Source organism: Cervus canadensis, chromosome 13 (assembly GCF_019320065.1).
Source record: "Cervus canadensis isolate Bull #8, Minnesota chromosome 13, ASM1932006v1, whole genome shotgun sequence".
Lineage (NCBI taxonomy): Eukaryota > Metazoa > Chordata > Mammalia > Artiodactyla > Cervidae > Cervus > Cervus canadensis.
In genome coordinates, this window is record NC_057398.1 from 13,354,384 (window position 1) to 13,371,745 (window position 17,362).

General features: G+C 37.1%; 1 protein-coding gene across 5 annotated transcripts in view; it reads right to left on the reverse strand.

Annotated features, from left to right (window-relative positions):
- HMCN1 (hemicentin 1) overlaps window positions 1–17,362 on the reverse strand; it is a 512,408-nt gene that overhangs the window by 248,892 nt on the left and 246,154 nt on the right. For all 5 annotated transcript variants that reach the window (XM_043486094.1, XM_043486095.1, XM_043486092.1 and 2 more), the window contains 3 exons: window positions 16,865–16,978; window positions 11,275–11,433; window positions 1,403–1,597 (listed from right to left, as the gene is read on the reverse strand). In XM_043486094.1, coding sequence (XP_043342029.1) covers window positions 1,403–1,597; window positions 11,275–11,433; window positions 16,865–16,978 — 468 coding nt within the window. The remainder of the gene's footprint in view (window positions 1–1,402; window positions 1,598–11,274; window positions 11,434–16,864; window positions 16,979–17,362) is intronic.

Consider the following 17,362-nt stretch of genomic DNA (forward strand, 5'->3'; position numbering starts at 1 on the left):
TGCATCTGGTAAATGCTGGTGGTATGTACTCTCAAAATTAGCAAACATTCATTTGCCAAGGCAACTTTAGCAAACCACTTGGTTAATAAGTTGGAGATTATTTCTAACCAAAATATTTTTCATATTATCAACTCAGGCTATTTTGTAGAGAAATACAAAATACCACTGAGAACTAAATTTCTAATTGCTAGCTTCCTTTTAGATAATTTACTTTGAGCAACTGGGCAACCACTGATGAATACATTGCCCTCCTTTATTTTTTCTTTTCTTTCATTTCCACCAACTGATTGGTTTTCAAGTCTTTTTGTTGCCCTCTGGGCTGTTTCTCATCACCACTGTGTCAACCTATCTGTGTGAGCTTCTCTATTCTTCCTTCTAGCTCATGTCTCCTCTATCCTGCAGAGGAGCTGTTCTGAAACAGTACTTTCACATGCCATTTCCTGCCTAGGAAGCTTGGGGGACTATTTGCTACCTTACCAACTACAGTTCTTCACCTGCACATTTCAGGTTCTGCACAATCTGACCCATCTATTGAGTAATTCTCGTATGTACTAGTATGGCCACCCACTCAGACAGTAGATTATAAAATATCTGAGGGAAGAACCCAATATTTGACTTCAGTCTTCACCACAGAGCCCAGAACAAAGCTGGACGCTTAAGTGCTTGTAATTAATTTGTACTGAAACTTTACGGGAGGGTAATGTACATTTGACATTGCTAATAAACATGAAAATCACTTATGGTGGGCTTTCTACGAAATACCCTAAAATGCAATTTTTTTTAAAAGTCAATTAATCATTGAGTTGTTTTTACTCCTCTTATGCCATTATCCAAACATTCTTAACAATATTTGAAAAACTACTAAGAGTTTACAAATATCTGAATGCTTAAGAGATCATCGATAAAAGTTTGAGATGATGGAATATTTGACTTTTTAAAAAACGCTTTGCTCCAGACAGATAGTTTTTAGTCTACATTGATAGTGAATAGGGTCCCTATGCATGTGATTATGAATTCTTGGCCCCAAACAATTAACATTAACTAACTACTAGTAATATTTTACCTCTCTATACAAAAGTTGGTACAAGAATAAATAAGATATGATTACTTATCCGCCTACAGGCCCAGGTTGACTCTATTTGTAATAGGAAACTGAGATATAAGGAAGTTCATACTGCTTCATAAGTCCTGATGATATAGTAACAACATAAAATTGAATAAAATGCTATTCATTTATGATAAATCCCAGGCATGAGTTCAGTATTATTTTAAAATGAAATTCAACAAACACAAAATGTGTTGGCAAGATTAATTTACTATTTTGAACATATCAATGCCTATGTATAAAAAATGTATACTTTCAATGTACATATTTGCATAAAATATATTTCCTTTAACCTACTTGAAATAAAGAGATCTCCTGTTCTTAGTTGGCTGATGGAACTCACTGAAAAAGGTCTTGAGAAGATGGGCATGTTGTCTAATCTTCGCCATTTAATCTTTGGTTCTGGATAACCCTGGACATAGCAAGGTAATGTCACATTTGAGCCAATTTCCATAGATACATCAGTAGGTTCTTGTATAAAAACTGGAGGTGCTGGAAGATATTTAAAATGAAAAAAAAAAAAAAAAAGGTCATTGGTATCGTATACAGGCACATGAAATATAAATTAATTTATAGCTAATTTAATAAACAGCATGAATAAACTGCAGCCACGAAATTAAAAGACACTTGCTCCTTGGAAGAAAAGCGATTGACAAATCTAGGCATACTGAAAAGCAGAGACATTACTTTGCCAACAAAGCTCCGTCTACTCAAGGCTATGATTTTTCCAGTGGTCATGTATGGATGTGAGAGTTGGACTATGAAGAAAGCTAAGCGCCAAAGAATTGATGCTTTTGAACTGTGGTGTTGGAAAAGACTCTCAAGAGCCCCTTGGAATGCAAGGAGATCCACTCTGTCCATCTTAAAGGAAATCAGTCCTGAATATTCAGTGAAAGGACTGATGCTGAAGCTGAAACAACAATACTTTGACCACCTGATGTGAAGAACTGACTCACTGGAAAAGACCCCAATGCTGGGAAAGATTGAAGGCGGGAGGAGAAGGGGACGACAGAGGATGAGATGGCTGGATGGCATCACCGACTCAGTGGACATGAGTTTGAGCAAGCTCCAGGAGTTGGTGATGGACAGGGAAGCTTGGCATGCTACAGTCCATGGGGTCGCAAAAAGTTGGACACAACTGAATGACTAAACTGAACTGAATTTAATAACCAAACAACAGATTGAATTTGAATCAACTTATTGTTCATATACTATTATAAATATATGTTTTAAATACTCTTGTCTGCTATTAAAACACACTTTCTTAATAAATGAATAGAGGCACAAGGAAGTTTGACTATTCCCTTAACATGATAAGATAGAAACAATGACAATTTAAATCAGGATTTCCTAAACTAAAGAGAATCTTTCATTTCTGGAATTTGTCTTTTAGTTTATGCCACACTCCTCACCTCAAAAATTTAAATTTTCTAATAAATAAGTCTGCTTTGTAATGGAATACTTTAGACAATTTCCAAAACTTACTTCTTTTGGTGGAATTTTTAAATAAATTAATTCATATCAAGGCTTATGCTTCAATAGATCACTATATAACAAGCAGACAGTATTTAATCTTAAATTATATTCTTGGTGTATATCACATTCTTGCTTCTCAATACATTTTCTATATTTTCTTTTGCATTTTTGAGTTAAAGAAATTGAAGCTTGAAAATCAATAATTTAAATTTACAGGATAGCTTTTGATAAATGGAACCTAGGGAGTGATTAATCTTAGAGTTAAGAAATGATTCAGAAATTATAAAATTATGGATAAGAAGTCTACAGTTACCTACAGAATTTAGGTAACCACAGAAGCCAGAAGGAAAAATGAGAGGTTAACAGGCCTACCTTGGAAAACACAAGAATGCAAGATAGGGAGGATGCTGTCAGCAAGCCCAAATAGATGAGGCTCTCAGTATATCCCACAGAACTCATGAATAATGATGTGTGAGGCATCAGGCAAGGAGAAACATATAAGATACTATTAGAGGTAATAGATGAAGCCTGTTCATGTAGGACTCTAAGAAGAAGTACCCTAAGAAGGTCTCCTTGATAATGTCAAGATTAAACATTGGTTATGAATTGCAACAACTATAAACTCCAATACTCTGGCCACCTAATGTGGAGAGCTGACTCATTTGAAAACACCCTGATGCTGGGAAAGATTAAGGGCAGGAGGAGAAGAGGACGACAGAGGATGAGATGGTTGGATGGCATCACCAACATAATGGACATGGGTTGGGGTGGACTCCAGGAGTTGGTGATGGACAGGGAGGCCTGGCATGCTGCGGTTCACAGGGTCACAAAGAGTTGGACACAACTAAACGACTGAAATGATAGCATATAGAGCCAGAGACTTGGTTAAGCCCTCTTCATTAATTATTTCATTTGATCTTCATAATATCCCTATGAGGTAGATACTGTTATTATCCCAATTTTATAGAAGCTGAAACAGAGATGGTTAATTTGCTAAGTGTCACATGGAGCTGAACAATGGAACTAGTATTGAAAATCAGACTGATCTGACTCCAGAGTCACAGTTCTTTATCATTTTACCAGCCTCTCTTTTCTATGGGTTCTTATAACTGCCCAAATTCAAGCTGGTTATCCAGCTGGTAAAAATGGGTGTGGAGATCACTTCTCTCCTTCTAAATGGTAATTCTGGGACTTGGGTGTACACCTGTCTCCCAAGTAGCATTAGTGCTTTATTAACCTGGGCTAAAGGACCTCCTTTTACTTTGTAGCCCTATTTCCCATTAGTTTTCTGTACAAATCTTATTCTCTGGACAATCAGAACTTATTCTAGGCAAGGACTGACCTTTCTCAAATCAGCGCCTGTGCCAACACCCTCCTTCCAAATGTGATGTCTGATGTTGATCTCTGGCTATTGAAATACTAACAGTTCTTGAATGCAGTTCAAAAGGCCCTTCCTCAATGACAACTCTTACCATCCTAAATGGATATGATTTTTTCCCTCTCTGAGGTTTCAGAGAACTCAGTCTACACCACTCTCATGGCAATGGCTCCATTCAGTCTCTTACTAGACTACACATTTGACCTTCCCCAGAGAATTTATATTTGCAACCATGTTTTTATCTTCTATGGCAACTAACATGTTACTCTGTGCATTATACATGAATGCTAGATATCTGTGAATGACTGAATCAATATTAAAACAATAATCTAGCATGTGTGTGTGTGTGCATTAAGTGTATAAGTTGAAAACAACACTGGTCCAGTACATTTGAATTTGTATTTTGAAAAAACACGGCAATTTCAAAAGTCCTGTCATTTGTTTATTGAAACTACATAAAATAAAATTTAACACTACTATTGAGTAATGTGTTTATAAAAAGAAGTTGTATACCTATTCAGATTTCTCTTACCTCTATATGGGAATTTGACTAATAAAAAACAATAGGTAAAATAAATGCACTTAAAAATAGTTTAGAAAGCAGCTCACTGTTTGCTTATCCTAGGTATGTAAGGCCTTACATCTATCTGGAGTGAGATTAGTCATTTATTCTAGAGCTAGTTGCTTTTCTGAAAAAGAGATGTGCAAATGTCACAAAATATGCTAGGTTCAGAGTGAACAGGTGAATCTAGAGATGTGACCGAAAATAAGCTCCAGAAAAGCAAAAGACATGCAGAAGCCTGGGACTAATCAACTCTTTGGGAGGAAACCAAGGTTAGTGACATAATAGAACACAGTCATCAGTGAAAATAGAGATGAATGAGACTTTTCAGACATAAGAAAGCCAAGAACAAAACAGATTTAAAAAGGATAAGTGAAGCTCAAGTTGTGCCCATAAAGCTCAGTTGAGATGAGAGAAGTCACCTCTGGTGAAGAAGCTTTGGGAACAGTGTTAGGCACGAGACAAGCACAAGGTCAGGGAATAAACGTCCTGGTACCAGAAAACAAGGCAAATGTACCAGGCACTAGATGCGCAGCCAGGACAGCATCAATGACAAGCAAGCCTCAATATGAAGCAGCTCCTACCTCAACTCAAGAGGCCTTTTAAGAACTTCCTACTCTTGAGTGTGGCCAACTCAGACTCCAAGGGAATTACGTTGGGTGGATAGTAAATAGGTTATTAAAACCAGTAGGAAAGGAAGCAGAAGTTAATTTAGTTAAAAACAAACAAAAAAAAAAATAGGAGAAGGAAATGGCAACCCACTCCAGTATTCTTGCCTTGAGAATCCCATGGACAGGGGAGCCTGGCGGGCCCTAGTCCATGGGGTCGTAGAGAGTCAGACACAATTGAGCAACTGACACAGAGGAGCTAGTAGATTAGAGAAGTAGCTTAGGGAAATTACAGCCCACCAGGTGGTATCAAATTGCAGCTTCACTATTCCTTAGTATATAAACTTGAAAAATTATTTTACCTCCCCCAGTCTAAATCTCCCCATCAACAAAAGAGGGATAATAACATATCCTATCTCATGTTTGTAAAAGAAGGAATCATTATCAGTCATTTAGCATGTAGTAATTACCCAAGTATTGACTATCAGTGATCATAAATGCTGTAGAGTTAATTTGTTAAATTATAGTTCAGAGTTTAATGTATCTAATATTAGTTTTAAATTTGGTTTCTGTATATACTGTGGGTTTTTTTTTATGTTTTGGATTTTTGGCCCTGAGGCATGTGGGATCTTAACTCCCATTCAGGGTTTGAACCCTCACTTTCTGCACTGGAAGTGAAGTCTTAGCCACTGAACTGCCAGGGAAGTCCCTGGCTTCTGCACATAGTCTAATAGACTTATTATGCTGGGTCCTCTATGATCCCCTAAATATTTATGTGCAAGCACCTTGATCACACAGGGTTAATGCTCAGTACAGCTCTGGTGTCACGGGTGGATGTGGTTGTATGAACACATTATTTTGAAAATATAAAACTTACAAACAGATCTACCATCATGATCTAAAACCTATTCTATAAAGTTATTCTAGTTCCTTCGGTGACAATTAAATCTCTCCTGACTATGGCAACTTTTGCATTACATTAGTCCAACTGAGAATTTTTTTTTCTAAAATGGCTGAACACCCTGTTTTGGTTCTACCAAACCACAAAACATGAAACCATGGTCTAAGTCTAAAACATCACCCTCTGTGGTGTGGAATCCGGCAAATAGAGTCACTGCCAGGCCAACTTTTTGTTTGATGTCGCCAATCCTTTTCTCTTCCAAATGACATCCTTTTGAAGAAGGATGAAAAGCACTGGTAATGTTCCCTGAACGCTGACCTGAAATGTCCACAACTTAAAGTCATGATAATGAGAAATAGGAAAATGGAGACTCACAACAAGAAGCTTGAACTCAAAAATAACATGAAACAGACTTTTTATGATTATTTTTTGATCTAGTATTGTTTATGTGAAGTAACAGACCCACAAAAACAATCTGAAAGTCCAACTAGTTACATGATATGGATAAAAGCAAGTTTTTCTTAAGTCATAATCTACTTAAATTTATGCCCAATAGTTCTGGAACTCAAATGAATAATTTTATGCACTACTAAAAGTAGCACTTAAATTATCTCAAGCCCTCTTTTCAAAAATCAAGTTGAAACACTGACTATCATATTAAAAGCAAAATGCTTAATCTTAAATGCTATACCACTATTTTTAATGCTTTTTTTGTATTATTTTTCAAGACTTGGAGAATCAAAATGACCACTCAGGTTGTAAAGTAAATATTCACCTATTTGATACATGTCCCATTAAGCAGCTTTGAAGGAAAAGCAGTAATTGCTCACATACTGAATGTATTGGGTTGGCCAAGAAGTTTAAACCTGAATGAACTTCTTGGCCAACCCAATACATAGGCTAAAATACCTCATTTCATCTTTATAGCCAACCTATCAAGTTGTTGGTTGGTAGGTTGGTTAGTTGCTAAGTCATGTCTGATTCCTTTTGCAACCTCTTTGACTATAGCCCAGCAGGCTCCTCTGTTCATGAGATTTCCCAGGCAAAAAAACTACAGTGGGTTGCCATTTTCATCTCCAGGGGATCTTCCTGACCCAGGGATTGAACACACATCTCCTGCTTCTCAGGTGAATTCTTTACCATGGAGCCATGTGGGAAGCCCAACCTATCAAGTAGATACTATTAAAAGCTAGGCAGAAAACCCAGTCCTTTTCTACAGCCCATTCTCTTAACCACTATATAAATTCTGGGTAAAACTTGGCTTTTTTTTTGGGGGGGGGGGCAGGGGCTGCTAAAACCTACTTGTAGTAAGTTGTGGTGGTGACTTACTTGTAGTAAAGCTGTAGTGATCAGAACCACAACTGTGATGTGCATAGCGTGTGGCAGTTACATCATCTATTTGCTAGGATATGCAACAGTACTTTTAGGTGGCCAGAAAAGGTCTAATCAAACTCTGTGAGCTATTAATACAATGATCAGAATACTAATGGTGAATAGGGAAATAGTTAAGGCATGCCAAAATCATGAATGGTGATGTAATATTAAGTTATTTGGCAATTGCCAACAATGATCAAGTTTACAGTAAGCAAACAATAGAGTTTATGTAAGTAGCTCCATCAGGAAAATTACTGGAATAAAATTAAGGAAGCCATTGTTTTAGAAAAGGTCACTGAGAGTGAAGATTTTGAATATGAGTGAAGAGAAAAAAAAAAATCCAGATCAAGGAACAAGGGATAAATATATAACTTTTTTTCTTACATCCTTTTATTTTAAGGCCATTTCAAATTTCCACCTCTCTGCTCCAAATTAGTAATCATGTTCCTCTGAGGCCCATTTCAACCAGCTACCAACTTTGAGACCTTCAGCCCTCCAGCAATTCCTCCTTTTTATCAAATTTCATGCCCAGACCACAGTTTTCTAATTCTAATTAAATCAAAACAGTTGATTCAAATAATAATAGATAATAATCAAATAATTTTTGATTCTAAAATTTCTAATTCTAATCAAAACAGTTTTTTAATTTCACTATAACTATTTGCTAAACCAGTCAATCTTAAGGGAGATCAACCCTGAATATTCACTGGAATGACTGATGCTGAAGTGACTCTCCTGTATTTTGGTCATTGATGAGAACAGAGTCCCTGATGCTGGGAAAGATTGAGGACAGAAGGAGAAAAGGGCTTCAGAGGATGAGATGGTTAGATGGCATCACTGACTCAATGGACATGAGTTTGAGTAAATTCCAGGAGTTGGTGATGGACAGGGAGGCCCGGCCTGCTGCAGTCCGTGGGGTCGCAGAGAGTTGGGCAGGACTGGGCGACTGAACAACAACAATTTGCCTGTGGTCTTGTAATATAACAGATGAGAGGGCTGAGTCCTCTTAGGTCTATCATTTATTAGCAGTATGATGTTGGATAACTTACCTAACCTCTTAGAGCTCATAATAAAGATACTCATAGTGCAGACTTCATAGTTATTATCAAATGAAATAATGTATGTGAAATGCTTCACACAATGGTTGGTACTTATTAAGCATCAATTAAAGACTTATTAAGGTAAGTCTTTCAGAATCTTACTGTTTGCTGTTAACGACCTTTAGTCCTTTGATCCATATACTACCATCTTATCAACTTTTCCCCATCTTCATTTCTTTCACAACCTTGGAGAGAAGAGGGAAGGAGGTGAGGATTAGTCTACAGACACAGAGGTAGGAGGCGAAGGGACTGGCTGCCAAAATATCTCACTTCCGTCGCTGAGGTGGAAGGGAAAGCCACAGCTGAGAGCAAAGGTGGTAGAGATTAGGAAGAGACTTGAAAAAGTTCTCAGCTGTGAACCGTCCATAGGAAATGGGAGAGAAAGTTACACACACATACACAGGAGGACTGAGCTCTGAGTCAAGAGCTGAGGAAGGACTTTGTTAATTTATCACAGCCCAAGGTTGAGGTCACCCTTCCCATTGGTGTGTCAGCATCATGATTATAGGAAAGGATGTGAAGATGACTCCAAGTTACAGCCTGTCTGAGGGGGTGTAAATACAAGAGGGCAAGAGACCCGACGGCACTAATCAGAGATGTACTGAAGACAGAGAGGCAGACTGATGTCTAGGTTATAAAATACCAAACTTTTATTACGATGTTTCCTAATCTACTCCAAGTCACTCCAGCACAGACAGCTCTAACCTCTATATGGCTTTTTGCTCATCAGAAGAGAAACTTGGAAAGTCCAGAAGCTAAAAAAATTATCAAGAAGGCACCAAGTAAGCATGTAAGGTGTTTAGATTTTCTATAATCTTGGAAGGCTGAGGGTGTCATTCCCTTTTCTTTGGAGACTTTCTACAATCTTGGAGGGGTTGAGGATATCATTCCCTTTTTGCCGAGCTATTTCACTCCTCTAGAGTTAGATAACTCGAAAAGAATGTTGGTTAACAGAAAATATCCATGCAGGAAAGAGGGAGAAGCAAAACTAGAAAATGTTGAGAAGTGAAACTCTGTAACTTTGTATATTTCTTAAAAACAAGAATTCTGTATCTTAAAAACAGAAATCTGTATCAGATACAGAATTTGGACCACTTCATTTGGACCTTATATTGGGTTGGTCAAAAAGTTCATTTGAGTTTTTCTGAACACTGGTAGATGGGTTGGCTGACCCAGTATATCTAAAAGCATTTCTTGTATCTTACACTCTGCTGATAGATTTAGAGACCCTCCACCCAGAGATTCCAATCTTATTTCCAAAGCACTTCTTTTAGTAACCACTGGGTTTAGTCATGGTTCAAACACATCTTGCTGTGCCCCAGACAGAGTCTACAGTGATCTTTGTGGCCATATGCAGCTTTGTTGATTCTACCCTAAGGGCATAATCACCAGGAATTCAGAGTGTTCACCAGAAAGTCCAGAGGCCTGGGGATCATAAAAGATCCCAAGGGGAAAAACATTTAGTTTATACAAAACAAAATACTCAGCTTAGAGGGACATGACTTTCATTTAAAGAACTAAGACAGTAGAACTCAAATGTTCTTTGCTACTTTATTCAAAATAAAAAATGCACTTTCTTTATAGTTCTTAACCTTTAAAAAAAAAACAGCTTTGGCTTGAAAATTATCATGCATAAATGAAAATGCAATTTAATGAAATGTCATATTTTATAAATTTAAGTGATGCAACCATATGACTTATCTGTTAAAATTAAGCTGCTGGGTTCCTTCTCGTATGAAACAAGCTCTGTTTTATTTCATGTGTTAACCATAACCGTGTAATTTTATTTTTCAAGAAGCATGAGATGGAGAGACGAAGAAGGGAGGACCAAACTCCTTGAGTAATCCGACTAAAGTTGTCATGCACATGATGTATCATTCCCACTGTGATTGATGTTTATTTGTAGTTCATGCTTTGTTCTTATACACAAAGGAGTCACTGCTAGTGAATTTAAAAAAAAAAACAAAAGGAAGAGGACAATCTGCTACCTTTTCTGTCATCAACATTTCCAAATTATGATCGAGGGCCAAAGTCTAATTTTCGGCCTTCAGATGTTAATACTTAGGAATTTGCTGTCCAAATGGATGACTCCTGATAGGAAAATGTTTGGCAAACAGACGAGAGACTCTGAAGCCTATAGTCTCTGAAATCAAATGACCTGGGTTCAAACAACCAGGCTGTCCCTCCATAGCTCTTGACCTGGTCAATTTGCTTAGACTTTTTTAAGTTTACATTTCCTTACCTATATAGTGGGGAAAATTATAGTATATTCCTCTTAAGATTGTTAAAAGGGTTTAATGATATAATGCATATACACACACGCATGTATATTCACTGTTCTTAGCATAGTGCATGGTAAATAGAAAAAAAACTTGGTCACTTTTCACTTTCACACATTGGAGAAGGAAATGGCAACCCACTCCAGTGTTCTTGCCTGGAGAATCCCAGGGACAGGGAGACTGGTGAGCTGCCGTCTATGGGGTCACACAGAGTCGGACACGATTGAAGTGACTTAGCAGCAGCAGCAACAGGGTTTAATGATATAATGCATACATATATATGTATACACTGTTCTTAGTACAGTGCTTGGTAAATAGAAAAAAAAACCTTGGTAAATGTTAACTACATTAGATTAATAATATGAAATGCTAACTCTAATTTTGTCATTCTGACAAGTTTTTCCACTAACTGTTTCAAAGCTGTGAGCATGACAAAATCCCAGGTCAATTTCTAAACAAACTTGTCTACCAGAGCCAGGACGCTTACTTACAGCCAACATCCAGAGTTACCCTGCCAGTTGCTCTTCCAGCATCGTTGACAGCAACACACGTATAATCCCCAGCATCCAAATCTTGAGTTTCGTGAATCTTCAAACGTCCCAAGAGAGGGTCAGTAATGAGGAATGCTGAGGGCTTCAGCTCAAGATCCCCTAGGTAAGAACGACAGGGAGAACGTTATACAGTTAAGGGTTTCAAAAGTTTACTGTTGACCTGACTGCAAAACTTCTGAAGAAAACTGATGGTAAAGTTTTTAAATCCAAGTGTCTGGCATGATGCAGACACTTAAACAATGCTTATGCAATGAAAGAAGGAAATGTTTCTTGGTAATGAGCTGATTTAGGCCTATATAATTCCACAGGCTAACCTGTAACCAAAAATCAGGCCCTAAATGAATTATGTGCAAATATTCCCCACTGTATGTGTGCCTAAATGAGAACAAACTCTTTGAAGATATGTTGGGAGATTAAGAAAGAGTGGAAGCTACTATCACCGTGGCTGTGAAAATGGAAAAGAAGATGAAGATTGAAACAAAACTTCTACCATCTTTGTAACAGGATGAATTTCAATTATCCAGGAAATACTTTGGAGACTATGGGTGTTCTTAGTTTGGCTAAATGCCCAGGTTTCTGGTTTGCTTAATGTTCTCAGTCAGATTTTGTCCTGTGAGAGGTTTAAGCTGCCTGAGGGGATTCTACGAATGGCTAAGGAACCACAGCTGGCTAGAGAGGGTAGGAAGGAGCTTGTTGAAAGAAAAAGAATGGATGAAGAACTCCTGGAAATGGCCAGAGAGGAGTGCTGTTATATTAATCTCCCAGGATACCTCTACTAAATCTGTATTAGACATCAAAGCTCTTTAAGTCAGAGTTACAGGGTTTTGGGAAGAAGCAGGTAGGGAATAAATGAGTGGAAGATGGAACCAGATAATGAGTTTTACCTCAGTGTGAGGGTAGAATAACCCAAGAAAAATGACTTATGTCTGGATTGCCTCTCCCTGTAACACCTGAGGTCCTCTAAGAACCATTTCTATTTGAGAGCAGGCAATGCCTCAACAAATCTGTAAGTTGAGTTAGCCTATCCTTAGGCTTCCTTTCCTCCAGGGTTTCTCCTTACCTAAGAATGAAATTAACCAGGATGACAAGTATCATAAAAAAAAAAAAAAAAAACCTAGTACTGGAGACCCAGGTTCAATCCCCAGGTCAGGAAGATCTGGAGAAGGGAACAGCAACTCACTCCAGCATTCTTGCCTGGAGAATTCCGGGGACAGAGGAGCCTGACAGGCTACAATCATTGGGATCGCAAAGAGCTGGGCACAACTAAGCGATAAACACTTACTTACTGATGTTTAAATGGCAGCTTAGTGTTCCTATCTCTTCTGCTTCTTTTTGTAAAGGGCGAAGTTAAACTTTTTGTGGGGATCCTAAAAATTTCCAGGAGGTGTAAAGGTCATTGCTGTTAGGGTTTCACAGCATGCCAGATGTCAAGTCTGAAGCAGTACTCTCCAAAATGCCATTTACTGGCTTAGCCACGTGTCTTGGGACTGAGGACTGCAGAAGTAACTCCCTTAAATAGCTTTTTAAACTAATTTTGATTGGAGTACAACTGATTTACAATGTTGTGTTAGTTTCCGCTATACAGCAAAGTGAATCAGGTACACATATACACACAGCCACTCTTCTTCAAATTCTTTTCCCACATAGGTCATTACAGAGTATTGAGAAGGGCTCCCTGTGCTATACAGTAGGTTATTAGTTATCTATTTTATTAATATATATGTATATTAATAATAGTACATATATGTCAATCCTAATTTCCCTTTATGTCATCCCTCTGTTTCCCCCTTGGTAACCATAAGCTTGTATTCTAATGTGTCCCTTAGCTTTTAACAGGCTAAAACCCTAGAGCCAGTAATTCTCTAGGCCACTATACAAAGCAACAACCAACAGACTGAGGGTGACAAACAAATTCTGATTTTGTTTTTATAATTTGAGGAGGAGATGAGGTCAAAGAAGCCATAAATTTCAAAACAAAAAAAATTACATTAGCAACTGTGAGTGCCAAAAATAAAGTATTTTTCAGCATTCCAACATTTAAAACCTCAATCATCCTTTTAAGCTGGCTACTGCATACCACGTGAGAAGGAGAGAAGCAGCTTAAGCCTTGTCTGTGTGCCTCTGGGAAATTTTCATAAGTGAAAGCAGATGATATTGACATAAACCTTCCTCCCACTAGGGGAGGATGCAATGTGACCAAGCTGTTCATCAAGCATTAAAATGTTTGGACTAAAATGCATTTAGAGTTTTGCATTTTACTTCTCCCTTAGCTTTTTCTGTATATGTCAGAGGACATAACAGGATGAAATAAAGACCTTTATGCTAGCATCTTTTTAAAAAATAAAAGTATTTAAAGAACAGCAGTAATGAAACAAAATATAAATTGGAAAACACTAGTTATATCAAGTTTACATACTGATCATATTTTGATAATCTCTCTTGATTTCTACTGAACAATTAGCAATCAAAGTATTGCTATAAAGCCATAAAGAAATACAGAACTTTAACATGAAGATGATTGGGGGAGTAACTCTTTAGTTTTAATATTAGATAAGATTAGAAGAATATTCACACACATTATAGTATATAAACTTTGCTGACCTTCTAGGATTTAAAACAATCATTACCATTAAGGAGGATACTTTCTACTTTAGTTTAAATTAGATTCTGGCATCTATGCCCATAAAGACTAATAGATAATTATCCATGACATAAGATCCTTTAAACTGTTGAAAGCTCTTTATTGGTTATAACAATGTTTGTCTCAAGACTCTTTTTACACTCTTAAAAGTTATCAGGGACTTTAATGAATTTTTGTGTATGTGGATTATATTTATTTGCACTTAGCATTTTAGAAAGGAAACTGAAAAGTTTAAAAGCATATGCACTTATTTTCTAGTAACTCATGACATTTTAACATAAATCTATCTTATAAAAAATAATATTTCCCCAAACTAGAGAAATTTAGTGAGAAAAGTTGCATTGTTTCATATTTTTGCAAATCTCTAGACTATCTAGCTTAAAAGAAGACAGATGAGTGTTCTGTTTTGCTTCTGCATTCACTCTACTGGCTATCACACATTACATAGCTCCTAAAACTTCACGAATCATTCATAAGACAATGAGTGTGAAAAAGTCAAATAACAACTTAGTATCATCAGGAAAATAATTTTGATCTCATGGACCTGAAAAGAGTTGGTGGGAACCTCCAGGGATTCCCAACTATACTTTAATAACCACCAATCTAAAGAAACCCAATTTCTTTACTATTTTGCCAGGAATACTCTTCATACAATATTTTAATAGTGTCCTTGATTCTTTCTCTGAACCCACCTCATTTCTAATATCTAAAATTTTGGTGGGCATTTGTATGTGTGAGATTCCTTTTCTCGAATGGTCTGATGAAATACCACTTATTAAAGAATGGTGGCTTCCAAAGGCTGCAGGGCAGGGGAAATGGGAAGTCATTGTTCAACAGGTTTAAAGTTTCAGTCCCACAAGATGAATGAGTTCTAGAGATCTGCTGTATAGCGGTGCATAGAGTTAACAAGGCTCTGCCGTCTATTTAAAAAACTGTTAACTTTATTCAATCAGAACTTCCTGGGGAAAAAAAAGGCATGATCAAAAGGTTATTCTTATGGTTAGGGAAAGAACTAGTCTTTCACCCTGTAGTTTCCCCAATGTAGGATTTTCCTAATTTTGCTGGTGTCTCATCCCAGCAGAGGTGGACAAGGAAGGTCCAGCTGCCCCCCACCCCTTTCTTTTTTCAAGCCCGTTTGCAAGTAAAAGAGCTTGTCTCCTGGCTTTTCTCTTTATGATTCAGACTCTGCCTAAGGAATAAATTGCCTGCCTGTGACTGGGAGACCCAGTGACCCTGGGGTTCAGGGCAGCTCTGCGTGTTGCTGTTGAACAAAATGCAGGTCCTCCATAATCATCTGTCAGTGTTTAATGCCCACATGCGAGCTCTGCTGGTGCATAATTTGAACAGAGAAATGAGAGAGGATTTGCCTGGCCCATTAAACTCCAATGTCTCTGGTGGAGAAGAGAAACAAATGCACAGTTAACTCTAGAATCTTCCATGTGGCGGCTGCATGGTTTCCTAACTCCTCATTTAGATCCCAAGGTATCTCTGGGACCAAAACTGACATACAAAGTTATTCAGGAGGGTAGCCCCAACTTAAGAGCATAAAAGACTCTTTCTGTGACTCAGCTCTACACAAGCAGAAAAATCAGCAGGCTCTATTAGTTTTTAAAACATTTTTAATATAAACTACTGATTGACAATTTAAAAAAAGAACTATCTCTATAACAGATTTTTTCTGGATTTCTTTAAGATGTGAGTTTGAAACTATTATCTGTTTCATTTGAAAGTTAAAGATTTAAGCATTTCAAATAAGGAAAATTCATTTTTGTTGACTGAAACAGAACTGAAACCTAATTAAGAAGCAAATTCACAAATGCTTTCTTATCAGGGAAAACACAAGACTCAAAAATCATTTAACAAGGAAAACTCTGAAAAATGACATTATCTCCTTGTTTCCCTCCCTGTTTCTGATTTATATTATTGAAAGTATTTGCTTTCTGCATAAAGCTTCATGTTCTTTTTCACCTCATGTTCCCCAAGAGTTTGAACCCGAGGTGAATTCACAATTTTGTGATTATGAGATCAACCTGTTGCTATGGGAATGTCTGTGATTTAACAAACAGAATCATAACAATAGTGCTTTGTACTATTTAGCATTTTTCATCTGAAGATTAAAGAGTATTTTGCAAACAGCATCTCAATAATCCTAGCAACCTCCCCTCTCAGGGTGTTTGTGGGGATTTTTCTTTCTCATAGACTGGAAAAACTGAGAGAAACAGGAGCGGGACATTCTGCAGAGATAGCCACTGTCAGCATCTGAGCCTGGATCAGGGCCCAAGGGCATTTTCACCAAGGACAAGCAGCACATTATTATTATTTTATTACAGAATCACAGAGGCAGAACCTTTATGTTACAAATAGGGGCAGATAATTTCTATACTTGACATAAACATCTACCATGCATGATAAAGCTGACCACAAAATACATTTGTCTTTAAATCACAAATGTTATTCAATTGTAAGCTTAATATGAGTCTTTATTTGAGCACTTTATAGAAAAGTATCCTGCAGAATCTAGGCAACTTCCTAATTGTGAGAGCCTAAGTAAAGTGAACTGAAATCAGAGAAGCTATTTTAAACATGAACTGAGTATTCCTGGACAATTTTCTACAGGAAACAATCCTAAACTAACAAAGAGAATGTTCAGCTGGATTAGCAGAGGAGAAGTTTTCCTGCTTTGATTTTCACGGTTCTATAATCCACACCAGATGTCAAATGCTGAAATTCAGAGTGCAGCATGTTGAACTGCTGTCTCTAGTGAGACCATAAACACATTTTATGGGGCTGCTAAGTCAGACACCAAAACAAATTTTTAACAAATTATTTTTATCTAAAAGAGAAAGCAATACTAAGTGAATCAGACATGAACATGCTTAAGAAATGTACCTTTGAACCATTTAACTTGAGGTGAAGGAATACCAGAGGTTTTACATTCCATAACTGTTGTATCCCCCAGGGCAACCAAGAGCTCACTCTGAACTACAGTCAACTTCGGGGCTTCTGAAAACAACAAACATGCAAACAGTTAAAGTCTAGCACAATGCCACGTGCAACTTGTTTATGTTTACTAAATGAAGCAATTAAAAAAATGATCATTATTTATGTGCTTGTGGCTATCTCAGTTTTTATAAATAGAAATAAACTCTTCTAATGTATATGCACAATGATGTGTGTGATGAAAAGATCATCTATAAAAACCAAAAGAATATCAGATGAAAATAAGTCTGCTAAAACAAGAGTCCAAAAGTTTGGGATATTATTTGATGCACATTTTCTCCGAGATACACATTTTGAAATGTGTACAACTGACATATATTTCAATTAATTGATGCACATTTTCTATGTGACTTTAAGGATATTCAGGTCTATCTACAGAGATAGTTG